Source organism: Parasteatoda tepidariorum, chromosome 6 (assembly GCF_043381705.1).
Source record: "Parasteatoda tepidariorum isolate YZ-2023 chromosome 6, CAS_Ptep_4.0, whole genome shotgun sequence".
NCBI lineage: Eukaryota > Metazoa > Arthropoda > Arachnida > Araneae > Theridiidae > Parasteatoda > Parasteatoda tepidariorum.
In genome coordinates, this window is record NC_092209.1 from 54151432 (window position 1) to 54167928 (window position 16497).

Consider the following 16497-nt stretch of genomic DNA (forward strand, 5'->3'; position numbering starts at 1 on the left):
ATATATATATACAAAAAAATTTTCAGTGAGATCTTGTACATTGGTATGATCGATGTTCACTTTCATGTGAAGATGAATGGTTTCACTTTGCGAATATTTTAGTAGAAATTTGTAAGAAAGGTTTTTAAAGTGCAAAATTAACTTTCTAATTTTCTCTTTACTCTTTTATTAACGTATTTTATTTTCAGAATAAAAAAAAGGTCATAATATGTTATAAATTAAACGTTTTTTTTACTTAATTTGGTACTAACTTTTGCTATGTATAGTTTCAGATAACCAGCATTGGCATTAGACCTAAGCAAACAGATGTCTTCGTAGGGCTAGTGTAGACACACGGCAGTGGGGTTAGTGTGGATATGCCATTGGAAGGAATGTGAATTTGTTACAAATATGACACACTTGATGTCATTTATTTTCTATCTTATAATTATTTTACAGAATAATATACATTTACAAAAGGTAGTTTTAATCTCAGTTAAAAAATTTAGCACGAAACCTTTATATTAATCTACTTTTTAAAGGTTTAAAGAAAAATTAAAGGAGTTGTTTTATCAAGCAAATCAAAAGAATATAATACCGATTGGCCTGTGTAGGGGGCAGGGAACTGTCCCTGCATCAGAAAGGTCCTGGGTTCGAATTTCTATGTCCTTTCTCCTTTGTGTGTGAATGTGACCCGCCCTATAAACGGGTTGCGATTGTGTGAATGGCGTGGTAGAAGTCGAATTCCTGGCCATAGATGGCGCCACTGAAAAACAGGAACAATCGCACAACCAAAACCTGAACAGGCATACGGCGAAAAAAAAAAGAGAAAAAAGAATATAATTCGAGACAGATGAATTAGTGAATGAAATAAAGTTTTTTATACATATTTATTTTTTGTCATACATTAAACTAAGACAGAACAACCGCAAACGGTCCCGTCATCGTTTTTGCCAATTGTTTACAATGCTCCAGTGAGGGAAAGGGAAATATGGCTAAGCTATGCACTCTGTGTGTAGCCCATTCTGACCATTTTATCATCAATTTAAAAATAATATTATTTAAATTGATTCAACTTAAAATTGGTTTTCTACTTTTAAATAAATCAAATTGAATAATAGTTTACTGATTTGCTCTCAAACTGTTTTTCTCTGTGTGGTTAATGCTCTATTTTAATTAATAATTTTATTAAAATATGTTGATATTAAATCTTTAATAAGACTTAGATTTTAATTAACTTTAGCTTTAACCATACCTTTCTGAATTGTCTTAAGCGAATACATAATAAGCTTCCAAATTCGTTGTGTTGTGGGACTAGCGTAAACCAAGCCAACCCCCTTAACAAAATGTTATAGAAAAACTGAACAGCTTTGTAATGCAGGTAAAAGTCCAAATTATTGTTTAAAAAATTCTATAGAGTTGAAAAATAAATTAAACATGGTATTTTGATAAATTAATAAAAACTTTCCACTCTTGCCTCCCTACGAACATTGGTGTTCATGGTATTGGTGAATTTTTTAGAATTTTCACTTATATTTATTCTAACATATAATTAAATATTTTCACAAACGTTTAGTAAATTTACAAATCACAATTGTTTTGTAAAATTAAACATGGTAAATGCTTTTTTTTTCCCAATTATTTATAAGAAATAGATTAAATTTTACAGAATAAATTATAAATATTTTTTTAAGATTTTTTTTCCTGATTAATCAATAAATAGAAACATAATCTATCAAATAAATATAGATGTAAGAACTAGATTATAATTTTAAGATTAAATTTAAATAGATATAAGAAACAGATTAAATTTCATGACTGTTTTTTTCTTTAAGAATAGTCATAATTAATCAATAAGCAGAAAAATAATCGATCAAATGAAAATAAATGTAAGAAATAAAATAAAGTTTAAACTGTAGACAATGACTATTTAAGTATAGTCAATAAACAGAAACGTAAAATCTAATATCGCTCAATGAAAATAAAGACGCAAGTTAAAATAAGCATTTATAAGTCTATAGTTAGTTTTTGTTATGTAATTAAATAATTCTACAAAATTTTAATAAAATCTGAATTTTAAGTAAATTATATAATATTACATCATTCCACATAATTAAAATTGGATTTATTTATTTAGCTCCTCGCTTGATTAAATTTTGAATTTTTTTCTCCCTATTTCTGCTTAAAATACAAGAAAAAATATGAAAAAATATTTCTGAGGCTATATAAAATTAATTACGCTTTAAAAATTGCAATCAAAGTATTAAAAATAATATTTTTAAAAATATCCGTTCAATTTAGAACTTATTAGAAATGTTAAATTAAAGTATATATTTAAATATGAAATTGGTAGATGGCGCCATCATTTTTATTTCAAAAGTAGTATCTTGATGCCGTCAGAAAGTAGGTGGAAAGAGCTAATGTGTGTACAAAGGATTTACTGAAAATGCATTCACACTAGTTCTGGGGAGTTCTTATTTTAGACAAACTATATTCTTGTTTCCTAGCAGCAGACAGCCTCAGACTTTGCGGTGGGGGTGGGGGAGTTCTTACCGTAGACAGACTATAGGCCTTGATTTGTGTTTTAGGCTAGGGGAATAACAAGTGGGAAAAATCCTTAGCCGTTCCAAAAGAATCTTTTACTTGATAAATGAAGGTCACTAATGAAGAGAAAAATTTATTAATTTTGGAAGGAAAAGATTAAAAACTATTCATCTCTCACCATTATTAATGTGATTATCATTTTATTTATTTATTATTTATTTATTTATTATTTTTTTATTATTTATTACTTTTGGACAAAAATTTTTTTTGCCACGTTGCAGAAGTAATTTATTCACCCCAACTCGAACTGGCGCTTCTGGCTAAAGCCAGCCCTGCCGCTAAAACGGTTCACCACTGCTAAGAACGAAATGAGATTTGAAAACTCTAGACACTCTAGTCAGTTAGAAAGCTGTCGAAATTTTGATTGCAAGATTTTTGCCTTACCGACACGAGTTAAGAAAAATTTAGTAAAATCTACTCTCAAATGACAGCTGACAATGGTAAACATATCATTCACCTCTTCTTTTAAATATTACGGCTGCAACTTAAATACCGCATCGCTACAGATAGGAGGAGAGCATAATCATAAAACCATTAAACCTAAACGAATTCCAGGTAACCATCCGTCACCTCACAACAAAATCATTGGTTAGAATCTTTTATACCGTGAACCTAACTTCAAACTGCTGACCTGATCCGTTCTGCCCAAATGAAAACTTCACAAAAGGACTATCACACACATCATCAAACCACTTTCTTAATAAATGCAACTCGACGACCTCAAACAAACAGAATTTTTTTTTCTTCTTCTTCGTCTTCGTTTCAATAAAAATTCATCAATTGTTCGAAGGAGGAACAACTTTCTTATCCGAGCATAATTTCTGTGTCAGCAGGATAAAACAGAAAAGTTGCCGTCGGGCATTTGCAATCAGGTTTAGTAACATTCTGGTTGTCTCTCTCTGTCTTATGGTTTTTAGAAAGCGAAGAGTTAATATACAGATTATAGCAGAACTTTGTCTGAAATAGACAAAAAATGACAGGGTGCTTATACCTTGTCCTCTTAGCTGCCGCTTTGATTTCTCAAGGTGAGTCACTGTTAAAGACATTTTCATTTATAATTATTATTAAAGCGCTTATAAAAATATTAAGATGTTTCAAAGAGAAAAAAAAGGTTAATTAATTGTTTAACTAAATTTTCTAGCTATATTTTTATTTATTTTTTTGGTTAGCATTTATATATTATAAAGCTCCCTGCCCGGAAGTTCTCACAGTATTTAAAGTAATAATAAATTTGTAAATCAAATCAATAATCAAAATGAGCATATGTTTTTAAAATTTTGTAAGCAATTTAAAACACTGCAACATGCTTAATTGCGTATGTATATATAAATACAAGCATGCCACTTCTCTCGTTTTTACGATGTGTATATATATATATATANTGAACATTATCATTATTATCATTAAATGATAAAAAATGATTTTCATCTTTTTTTATATATATATATATATATATATATATAATTAGTATTTTAATTTAATAAATTCGATTTACAATGATTTTGACAATTACCATTTATAAACAATTTAAACAAATAACTAAGACTTGATAAATGCGAAATTAAGTTTTTAAGTCCTGTCAATATTAAGCAAATAAAATTCTCACAATCAGTTATTTCACTTCTACTTTAAATATTGTAGGGATCTGAGATTTCCGGTTGTTAGCATTGTAAAGATAAAATACTGTAGAAAATACCGGGCATATGGGTACCAAGAATGTGCACACCGGGTACTGTAATTAAAGCCCATTTTTTGTCATATTTACCAATTTTTTTTAAAAAAAAAGCTTTTAATATTAGCAGAATGAGCTTGGATAATAACCTGGCAAGAATGTATGGGCTATTGTCAATTTTTGTCAACGTTTGTTGCGTATTCTCTACTCCACTCTGTTACTTTTTTGGTAGAAAAGGTCATCATCTAGTTAACAGTTGCCAAGTATTCTCAACAATGCTGTTGTTTTAAGGCTAATATGCCATTGTCATTGCCCATTACACACTCACCCGATATTCTGTACATTGTTGTTTTCTTTAAGGCTAATATGCCATTGCCCATTACNTCTGCCCCCCCGGCTGGCACGCCACTGCTTTAAGGCTAATATGCCATTGCCCATTACACACTCACCCGATGTTCTGTACATTGTTGTTTTCTTTAAGGCTAATATGCCATTGTCATTGCCCATTACACACTCACCCGATATTCTGTACATTGCTGTTTTCTTTAAGGCTAATATGCCATTGCCCATTACACACTCACCCGATATTCTGTACATTGTTGTTTTCTTTAAAGTGTTTCTGTCTGATATACAAAGTGACATTTTTCCAACAAATCTGTCCTAAATGTAAAAATCATAACTATCTCAAAGGCGGAAAAAAATTTTTATCAAAAAAGAAGAAAACTCTTTTTCTTTTTATCAAATTCTGAATTCGAAAATAGATTTTATTTGATGTACATGCCACAGAAAAATTTAAGCATGCATTTCGTTTTCCCCATCAAAAGAAGAATGCCTTTGAATAATTGCCAAAAGAAATGAATGTCAACAAATGATTCCTATGTCATTCTCATAGGGAGGGAGTTTCGAATTGAAGGGCCAGTCTAAAAGCCATAGTTGCCAAAATATGCGTTTTTTGACGATTTATGCATTTATTCAATTTATGTATGTAATTTTTGCAAGTGGATATTAATACGCCCGGTGGCTGTGTAGTAGCGCTTAGCGCTCTCGTGCCGCAGATCCTGGGTTCGATCCTCTGGCAGGGCAAGAGTGACCCCGCCTTTCACCCCTTCAGTGGAGCGATAAAATGAGTGCCAACCGTGTTTGGAGACTAAATACTGGGGTTTCGCGTTCGGTTGACCACCAAACCGGAACATCTACTCCTGTACCCCAAAACCCAAGGTCAAGAAAACTTAGATGGGCACAGTAGGTCTTGGCTCTCTATGGCTCATAGGTCTTGGCTCTCTTACACTAAATTCAGTGGCTCTGTCGCGCCACTGAATTTAGTGTAAATAACATTTAATATGGAGTTGGGAAATGTGGGCAAAATTTAGATTAATTTTGATTAAAACTTAAAATTGCACCAAAATGGAATGCCAACCTTTTAAAAACTGTCTGACCGCAGAACTGCAGGGCTGCCAACTTTCTATGTTTTTTTTTTTGGGGGGGGGGGGAATTTTAGTGGTAGCTGAGTTTATGCTTTAATGATTGATTATTTTGTAAATTTTCCACACCACTACATGTAAATGATTCAAAACTTCATATTAAGCGTCACTTTCTTCCGGCCCTCTAATGGGAAAACTTTTAACTCTTTCTGGAACAATAAGTTTCGATTGAAAATTTTAGTCAGACAGGACATTCTAAGTGAAACTCATACTTTAGTTCTTTATTATTTAAATAATAGTAATTGCTAAACGTTCGAAAGCAATTAGTTTAAAATTTCTAGCGGTTTGTAACATTTGTTGAATTAATGTTGCCAGACTGGCTACACTACACCGGTAACGCACTGGTAAATTTTAAATGCAATAACTACTGTATTTATAATTTTTACATGCACATAGAAAAATAATGGGTTACACACACATCTTATTCAATTAGAGCAAATTAAACAAAATTTTGAAGATAAATATAATATAACTAGTATAATATAATATAAAAACACAACAATATGATTTTCAATGCATAAACTTTACAAATCTTTTACAGTCTGGTATATCCCAAAGCACGGTGTTGCACATAAGCCCATATCGGACTCTTTGCCTTCGACTTAAGTCGTAATCGGGGAAAAACTAGGACCACTAATACCATCTATTAGACAAATAGTGAATTAAATATCCTCAAGTAGAAACGAACCAGCTCGGGCTTCACAAAATGGAAACGTTAATTTTTCTCATGCCCGAAATCTGTTCGGGCGTCACAAATACTGCACGTTGAAGTCGCCCGAACTGGATTCGGGCCAAAGAATATATACAGTGGAGAATCGTTTATACGACGCCGAAGGGACCACCGAAAAACGTCGTATAAACGATAACATCGTATAATCGATTTTAACTTCTAAAACTGAAACTAACTCTGTTTTCAGTTAATTTTAATGTTTAACGTGTTGATTTACATAAATTTCTAAATTAGACAAAGCAAAACAAACAAATAACCAAAGAAGAAAAATTGCAGTTCCTGCTATTAGTCTCTACAATGCTTTGAATAGCGAGTTGAACTTACTGTTTTCTATGATGCAATTTTAGATTTCCAATCACTGCCAAATCTAATGGCTGAAGCGCACTTGTGCAATTTGCAGGAAAAAAGGGAGCTTTTACATTTTCCGAAATAATTAGTATCGATGGGTGCGCTGGACATTGGTCGATGAATAGCAAAATTTTTCGTTTTTCCTTCTTCATAACATTGTCAAGTTTTTTCAGTCATCTAGTAAAAATTGCGGTCGACATCCAAGCATTCTTGTTGACACCCTTTTCTGTATCATTCATGTTGGCAAATTCCGCCCTGTTTTAAAATACACAAGTAAAAATAAAAAATTAAATAAACGTGAACAAAATCTAAAAACCGACGTATAACCGATTCTGTGCGTCGTATAAACGATATATTTTTACATTAAAATGAATAGGAATGATTTAGGACCACACTAAAACGTCGTATAAATGTAAACGTCGTATAAGTGATCGTCGTATAAACGATGCTCCACTGTATATATTCTTTGTTCGGGCGACACTGGCAAAGGGTTAATAAAAAATTTGTTTTTTTAGTGAATTACTTTTTAAAAAAAATTTAACTCATATTGTTCTTTTCAGTTGTTTCGTGTATCGTTATAGTCATCAGTGCGTAAAAAAGGAAAATGTCAACGCACTTAAGATTAAAGTTAACATTCGCTATTGTTTCGTAGTAGAAGTTGACATGTGTAAGAAAGCATAACATCTCCTTTAAGTCCTAATTTCGCGTTTGAATTTTGTTCTTTTGTACAATTTAAGAGCTTCCTTTTTGAGCAAATGATATTTTTATCTATTTTTCAATGGAGGGAGTTGAATGTAAATTTGTTTATGCAAATTAGGTTTATTGCGATTTATATTATGTTAATCAAAAACAACAAAAAAACTTTTTTTTAAAGATTTTAGTTTGTAATTCTATTTAAGAAAAAAAAAAGAATTATACCGCATTTTATTTTTAAAAAGATATGTCATTTAACTTAAGCGGCGCAGTTGATAAACTCAACTTGGAGAAAAATATTCATAATCGTTGTTAATGAGAAACAGCTTGGCTGTTAACCATGCATTCCAATGCCCTGCATTTCCACACGTTGCCTTATATGTTTGATTTGACAATCGTGTTCAAAAACACATTTTTTTCCTATTGTTTATGACTACCATATGAAATTACGAGTCAGTCGTATGTTTGGAAGTGTAATTATCGCATTTTTTCACAATTCTTCCATGAAAACTTTCGATGACTGTAAATTGCTAAATGATTAACAAATCGTTTAGCAATTAGTTTACTTTTAGTAATAATTTTATTTAATTTACCATGCATTAATATACTTCGTACCTTTCTTTTTTTATTTTCTTCCTTTTTTCACTAATTGGAATAAGCAAGACCAGGGTAACTACCGATCATGAAAATTTTCGTGACCTTTATTTCAAATTTGATGACTTTCAACGATATTTGAGCTGACTAATTTTTAAGATGTAATTTCTCTAACAAATCTGATAAGTAGAAATTTTTTTTTTTTTTTAATTTTATAACCGTCGTTGAACAGCCGACCCAATTTTTTGGGTTTATGACTACTAATCCCAATTTTTTGGGTTTATGACTACTAATGTTCAACTCCGTAGCCTTGTAATTTTGTCAGTTAAAAAAACAAAAACAAAAAAACAATTGAAATTAAATTATAAAATATAGCTCTTCGGTCTGATTTTGAAATACGTTTCACTGTTAATTGCACTGAAAAACACATAGCAAAGCTTAATCGACACTTTTCTCCTTTTATTCTTGTTTTATAAAGAAAGTCTTGAATAAATGCAGTTCGCTTAATTTTGGTATTTTTTAATTAGTTTAATAATTCAAAAAATAATATTATCAAAGCGTAATTAGCATCGGATATACTATTGTTAACTTATAAAATATAACTTTTACATTTGCTTTCAAAATATGTTTCACAAGTATTAGTTGCACTGAAAAGCACATGGCGACGGATTTCAAATCAGTCTAACTACGTTCACAAGGAACATAAATTGTTTCGTATATTTTTTTAATACGAAATAAGAAATAAATAATTTTATTTAATTTATACTGTAAAGGTATATGTTGAATTTATTTTTATGCAAACACTTAAAAATTTTGAATGAGTATTTTCCTAGTGTTGAAGTAAGCCGTGTTTAGAGATTTTATCTCAAACTCTGAAAAATACACCGGTGTTCCTTGCTGTATTTCATAATTATAAACTATTAATCTGCTAAATATAATATTTTTCACTTATTTTGACCTAAATTAGTACAAAATAATGAAATAAGTATGAAAAATATGTTTAATAAAAATTCTGTGTTAAAGGCTAAACTGTAGGTACTATATAAACTATATAAAAAATTTGTATATGTTTCATTTCCCTCACAAATTGACGAAATAAAATTACACTTCAACAACCACTTTTTTATTTATCTATACATGTAATAAAATAAAAAGTTGTGTCTATATATCGGATTGCGGGTGTACCATTAACCCTAAAATTACAACATTCAACATGAACCTAAATAAGTAGTACACGAATAACGAAGCCTGACTTTTAATTATATTTTTAATTATATTTTTAATTCAGAGACATTTAAAAAAAATAGAATTTCCTCATTAGCTTAATTGAAGCCATTGTTTTAAAACAAACTACATACGATTCAGTTTTGTTAAATATTTTAAAGACAACATCAGTGATGTTTGCTAGCTTATAACATAACTCTAACCATTAAAGTCGTTTAATACTCGTTCTGTATAATTTAATTCTTTTTCATTCGTCTGCCAGGTTTTCTGAATGGTCAACGTGATCGTGGTAGCATAGGCGGACTACGTCTAAGGTTATATGAAACCACGTGAAAAAAGATGAAAAATATAATTAATGAAAATTCAGGGTCAAAGGGTTAAAGGCATTATTATAGAAGTGCGTCATATAATAAAAAATTAAGATTTAAAATGGGACAAAATTTTATTTTATTATCCAATGGCGAAATGGGTGTTGTTTTGGGTTCGATTGGCGTGCACACCTTATTTGGACGTCTTCACACTTTTCAACTGTGTTCAAGAGTAATAGTAAACAGTGCGCATGTGCCGTCATTGCTATGGCGACCTCTGCTGTTTCATAATTATTTTAGAATTCTTTTTTCACCTTTAATTTCGTTATGCTTGAAGTTGGTGAGTTTATTTTTGAGATATGGGATCTGAGAAGTCCCATGAATACTTCTTGAGTTGTGAATAAAAGAAAATTTCATGATTTGAAGGATATTCTTTTGCTTTTTATTGTTTTAGTTAAGAATCAGAAACTCTAACCTACAGTTCAAACTGAATCGTTTTCAATAATAATTTAGGGGAATATCACAAATAAAGAGGGCCCCAAACTGATTGTCACGGTCCCAAAGGTTAGAGTTGAAGCAAGAAAAAAAGAAAGAAAAAGAACGATGCCAAGGCCTAAGCTTACCGAGGCTGAAAAAACTAAAGCCAAAGAACATAGACGGGAATACCTTAAGCGTTACACACAAACGGAAATACGAAAGGAAACCCAAAGCAACACCCATTATGACAATAGGTAAAAAAAAAAAAAAAAAAAAAAAAAAAAAAAAAAAAAAAAAAAAAAAAAATAGACAACAACCATTTTGCCAATGATAGCCTTTCGGCAATCACAATTTAATTTAATTTAATTTAATTTAATTTAATTTAATTTAATTTAATTTAATTTAATTCTTACAAGAGGATGTTGAAAATTTTTGACTTTGAAAGTGGGCAGAAATACAAAAGTGGTTTGGAACTTATCTAGAAACACTCTGCATAGTTTTTAATTTTAAAGAATTTTTCGTTCAGTTATTTCACTCTAATTTATTCAGTCATGTCTTTAGCGTCCTTCGATTTAAAAGGAAGCAGTCGCTGAATGTTATTTAGGTCGTGAAAAAAAAAGTTTCAGAATTTTGTTTTCGGAATGAATACACCATTTTACTTTCATTTTTAGAGGTCAAAATTCCATGCCACATTTCCATTTTTACTTGAAACAAATATATAAGTACTTCGCACTTGATTCTATGGAAGATTCCCAACATTTTAAGACATTGCTTCAAAAGCATTTGTTTTTTATTAATAAGAAAAATACAAAAATGATAATATTAGTTATTTTATTATAGATTAATTAGAAAGCAGGACGAATAAATATTTCTTGTATCTTATTCGCCACTACCTAATTTGAAGTAAAAATCATGAAATTAAAACTTATGTGAATTATGTATGTTAAAATCAAAGCGAAAACAATTCAGATACATTTAACATACCTATATTGTTGCAACCATTTTATATTATTTTCCCTATTTAACCCTTTCGAAAGCCGTGGTAAGTATACTTACCACTAATTTTTAAAGTCCTTGTAAGAGTTTAATTAAATTGTATTTTGGATTGGTGCGAATAAAGTAAAGTTATTTATGTATTATTATTAAAATGGGTGGGTTATATAATTGGATGTATCTCTGGATATACTCATGATTAAAAATAGTTAAATGTTTGATATAATAATTAAATTAAGGCCGAAACATATAAAAGATAATTAAATTAATTGGGATGTGATCGTTAAGGAAAGTGGTAGTACAATGCTAATGTGGGATAACAATAACCCAATAGGTTCAAAGGGTCACAAAGTGTGAGGTTTAAACAAATTGGATGATTTTCTATCACCAAATTTGGAAAAGGGGCGAAAACAAAAATAAATTTAAGATTAAAGAAAAAAACGATAAAGTCATGCTATATCCAAACAATATATATGATTTAATACAGTAAGCTGATGTTTCCAATAAGAAAAACTAATAAATTCACATTTATGCATGCCCATAACAATAATTGAAAGGTACTCACCCTGTACACACAGGACATTTTAAAAGACAACCATCAAAAGAAACACACATTTTTAACTTGCGTTTAAGATTTATTTAAGAAAAATATCTAACAACATAACTAGTGGGAAGACGTCTTTAAAACAATTTTTAACATTAGGAACACCTTTAATAGAAATGGGTGACGAAAGAAATTATGTCATGCATAAAAAAAAGAAAAGCAAAAAAAGGTTTAACTATTGAAAAGACAATTATAGAAGGAAAGCTTAATTTAAGAGGGTCTTTAATGCTTAAAAAAAAGATATAATATGTAGATGTATGATTTATTGAAATTTACTACAATTAAGGATTTAAACTTTTAAAGAAAAATAAGGTTAAGAAAAAGGATGTAAAAAACTATCTCCTCGATACGGACCGAAGTCCGCATCGCGGAGAATAAAAAAAAGGAACTTGCCCGAAGGCTCAAGAAAAAGAGAATGTATTCAAAGTGACTTAAAAATTCCTTAACTGGTATAGGACCAGAAAAATTACGGCCAATTAAATTTAAAGAGGCGGAGAGTTTGAAATTTTAAAGGAAAGAGATTGGTTAGTTAGCCCCCCTAAAATTAAAAGAAGTAAAAGAAAGGCGTGAATAGAGGGGTTGGTTGACTTTCCCCACAGGATGTGCGATGACCGCATTGACCATGAGAAAGGTCACCAAGAAAGTAATAAAATTGCTAAATTGAAAAAAAGGAAAAACGTTTATAGAAAAAATTAAAGGCTTAGGTAAAATTAGAAATAAAATTGTCACATTACATTAAGTGTAAATGTGACAGTCCTTGTTAACTTTTCTACCACTTTTAATTTAGGTTTCCATTTGTTAATAACTTCAGCTTTCTTGAAATGCGTTAGAATAAAATTGGCAACCATTTTTCTGTACAAGAAAACGTATAAAAGTTATAAAATGCATAATTCCTTCTGAAGTTTGAAGCATTTATAATATTTATTTCATAAATAAAGAAAAATAAAAGCCAATAAGTTCCTAATAGGTCGTGTTAAATATACATACTTACCACCAAAATAAAAGTGGCATTAAAGTTTAAATTAATTTTCTTTAAGCTAAAAGAGTTTTAATTTTCTTATATCAATTACTATTCTTATATGAATTTCAATTCCAAAAGCTCTTTAATGTACCCTTACTCGAAATAAATGGCCTACTAAAGGATTAAATAATACCGCTAAAAATGTCACTTACCTGCTTCATCCACTAATCTTTTCAATTGTATTTAAATCAAAAAGGGGAGGAGGAACCAGTTAAAGATTCAAGTTTAGTTCAGCAGTGTTACCTAGATGAGTGAATAGCTAGCAGAAAAACTATTTCATTTCCATCTTTTTTTCGGTGAAATATTATATGCGACTAACGCTTTTTTTAACGAATTGAAATATAAATAAGTACAATGGTTCATCAAATTACCTTTGTTCAAATTTTATATAAGCAATTTGTCTTTTTGTAGAAACAAATGCTTTAGAAGATTTTACATGGCAAATTTAGAAAAATCATGCTTGAAGCTTTTAGAAATAGTGTCGCAAATGTTGGAGCAAAGTTCAAATGCAAAGTTCGGATCGACCAAAATGAGCTTTGAAAGTTATTAACTTCTTTCTATCTTTAACACTAGCAATTTCTGAAATCAATATACACCGAAGAGCCATTACATTATGACCACCCTGCTAATAATATGTAGGACCACCTTTAGCCCTCAAAACTGCTAGCACCCGCCGTAGAATTGATTCCACAAGGTGCTGATAGGTAGTCTGAGGTATCTGGTACCAAGCGCTCACCAACTGGTCCTGCAATTCCCTCACATTGCGAGGGTGTAGCGTGGCAGCACGAATTTGGTTTTCAAAGTAGGACCACAAATGCTCTATTGGATTAAGGTCAGGTGAATTTGGGGGCCAAGACATGACTTGAAAGTCACTGGAATGTTCCTCGAACCAATCCATGATGATTCGACCCTTATGACATGGTGCATTATCCTGTTGGTAAACACCATCCCCCGCAGGAAAAACTGTTGCCATGAATGGGTGAACCTGGTCTGCAACTATGTTCAAGTAGCTTACAGACGTCAGGGATTGTTCTATGAGGATTATGGGTCCTAATGTGCCCCATGAACACATTGTTCCTGGGTGAGAAACCATGAAAACCTGGGCGAGCCCATTGTTATAGATGGAGGGTGGTCTTAATGCAATGGCTCTTCGGTGTATAAGACTGCAATATTTATATAGCAATACTTTTTTAATTAAAGTGGTATTGAAAAAGAAAAAGAAAGATTTTAACTTTCTACGCTTATTTTGCTACAAATTAGTATGGATGCAAATTTTGCAAGGAAAAAATCTTCAATTTAAAAAATCATGCTAAAAGCTTCAAGTGCAAAGATCTTTTAAATGGAGTCAACAATATTGTCTAATAAAAACTTCAAAACATTTACTGCTAAAAGAAAAATTGTGTACCTAGAGTTAGTATAAAAGTGTTTCCATTATTTTTATCACCCATTATATATGAGCAGTAGTGGCTCAGGGGATAGAGCGTTCGCCTTCAAATGAGGTGAACCGGGTTTGAATCCGGGTTCACCTCATTTGAAGTCAATTAGAATTCTGCACCCGGCTCGTACTGACCACAGTGCTGACATAAAATATCCTCAATGGTAGTCGGATCATGGGTTAGAGTCCCCTTGTCGTCAGGCAAACCATGGGTAGTTTTCGTGGTTTTCCTCTTCATGTAACGCAAATGCGATTGAGTTCCATCAAAAAAACCACTGAGGCAGATTTCTCCCAATACTTGATTTAGTAGTTCCCTTGTCTTCTGGATTGGGTTCAAAATTACAAGGCTACTGAGTTGAACATTAGTTGTCGTAAACCCAAATATTGGGAGGGCTGTTCAAAGATGATTATAAAATAAAATTTTAAAATTTTTTTTTCTATATTTAATTAAAATAACGGAGAAGACAATAAAACACTTTTACTAGAAAAAAATACAAACTGAAATAGTATTTTTTAAAAATTTATACAGTTAAAATAAAAACAAATCAATTATGAAACTTAAATGAAATTAAACTCCTTACAAAATCATTAAATTAAAGGAGAATTAAATAAAATGCGAAAAAACAAATTGTGCCATTTAGAATAATACAATTGTCGCCATGAGCAACTAAAATTAAATATTTTATATTTTTTCTCTAGACTCTAATCGTTTGCTTTTTATATTATTCAGTGTTTTAATTATGTTTAAACATTTTAATTAGGTGAAGGCAGTCGGAGTGGAAGAACACACAGAATAAAACGTCAAGATGACCCAGATTTTGAGTGCCCAAGACCAGATGGCCTGTTTGCAGATCCAACGACTTGCAGAAAGTTCTACACCTGTTCATCAAATTATCCTTTCTTGCAAAACTGTCCATCTTCCCTTTACTTTGATGATGTTAAAAAGTTTTGTACAAGGAAAACAAAGCAGCTGGTTTGTGGGCCAGTTGACACACGTGAGTAATAACATCAAAGATTAAGGACTTTGCTTAAGCGATTGTAATAAAAATGAACCATAATTTTCGATTTAGAAATTTCTGACAAAATTTAGATCTTGTTTGAAAGGTTTATCAATGAGGGAACTAAACTTATTTTATGGTACAGGCACAGCAGTACACCCATTCAGCGTTTCCCAAAAGGTGTTTCGCGGAACCCTGGGGTTCAATGAGAGGACTGCAGGGGTTCCGAGTGTTATAATTTTTTTAATCAGTCATGATTATATTGATATCTGTTCAGTGTTTCGCAGTGAACTTATTGCTACTCAAACAGGTCTTGAAAATATCAGGAGTAAAGCCACTTTTGGGAATGTCTGGATCTTCACGGACAGTCGTAGCTATATTCAGCACCTGAGCAATTGGGAGAGAGTACCGGACCGGGCTGGTGTCTCTATACTTCGTTTATTAAATGCCCTCTCAGCCTCCCATGACATCCATATTCCGTGAATACCCTCACACGTGGGTCTTTTTGGAAACGAACGTGCTGATCAGGTGGCAAAAGAAGGTACTTCTCTCTCAACCTCTCCAAACACGGCCCTCACTTACTCTGAATTATTTTCTATCCACAAAACTAAAGTTAATAAAGCTTGGCTTGTTCCACCGGATCACAATTGGTATCCCCGCAAGCGTCCCGGAGGAGCTCTTGACCTTCAGGGTACACGTGCCGACCAAACCACTGCCTGTAGATTTGTCAGTGGGCATATTAAAAGCCTCACTTTCAGTGGACAAATTAAACTTTTTCCAACTTGTGAAAAGTGCAACTCCAGCAAGGCTAGTCCTCACCATCTACTTGATTGCCTGGATTTCACCATGGAAGAGGTTCTTGTGAGACCTCTCCTTTTCCTCTATTCTTTGAAGACTCTCGGCCTCTTTTTTTTTAGTAACGGCAGGCACTGAACTTTCATTCTTCGCCTTAGAAGATGCCGGAAGTGTTGCTCATTTATCGTTACCCAGTGGGCACCTGTGAACCAAAGTCACGGAGGCGAGCAACATTACCCACGCCACACTGCCACAAATACCCGTTCATAGGGTGGGCCACATTCATACATTCACACATCAGAAGACAACACAGAGAGAGAGAAACATCCATGCTCAGAGCGGGATTCGAACCCGCAGCCATTGGCTTCGCAGTCAGGCAAGCTAACCACTCGGCCACCTGGCCGGCACTCACGGCCTCATGGATCTGGTATAGCTCTGTTATCCCAGCTGGGATTGGAAACATCAACAACATATTTATATCCAAAAATCCAATATTTATATATAATATTTATTTAAATATATATATACATATATATATAAA

The 16497-nt window shown here is 31.9% G+C and overlaps 1 protein-coding gene across 1 annotated transcript in view; it reads left to right on the forward strand.

The window, feature by feature from the left end:
- The first annotated feature begins 3364 nt into the window (after positions 1–3364).
- The window catches only part of LOC107445659 (chitin deacetylase 7), a 24485-nt gene continuing 11352 nt past the window's right edge, over positions 3365–16497 (forward strand). The window contains exons 1-2 of the mRNA XM_016060106.3: positions 3365–3608; positions 14925–15158. Of these exons, the coding sequence (XP_015915592.1) occupies positions 3557–3608; positions 14925–15158 (286 nt within the window). The 5' untranslated portion in view covers positions 3365–3556. The remainder of the gene's footprint in view (positions 3609–14924; positions 15159–16497) is intronic.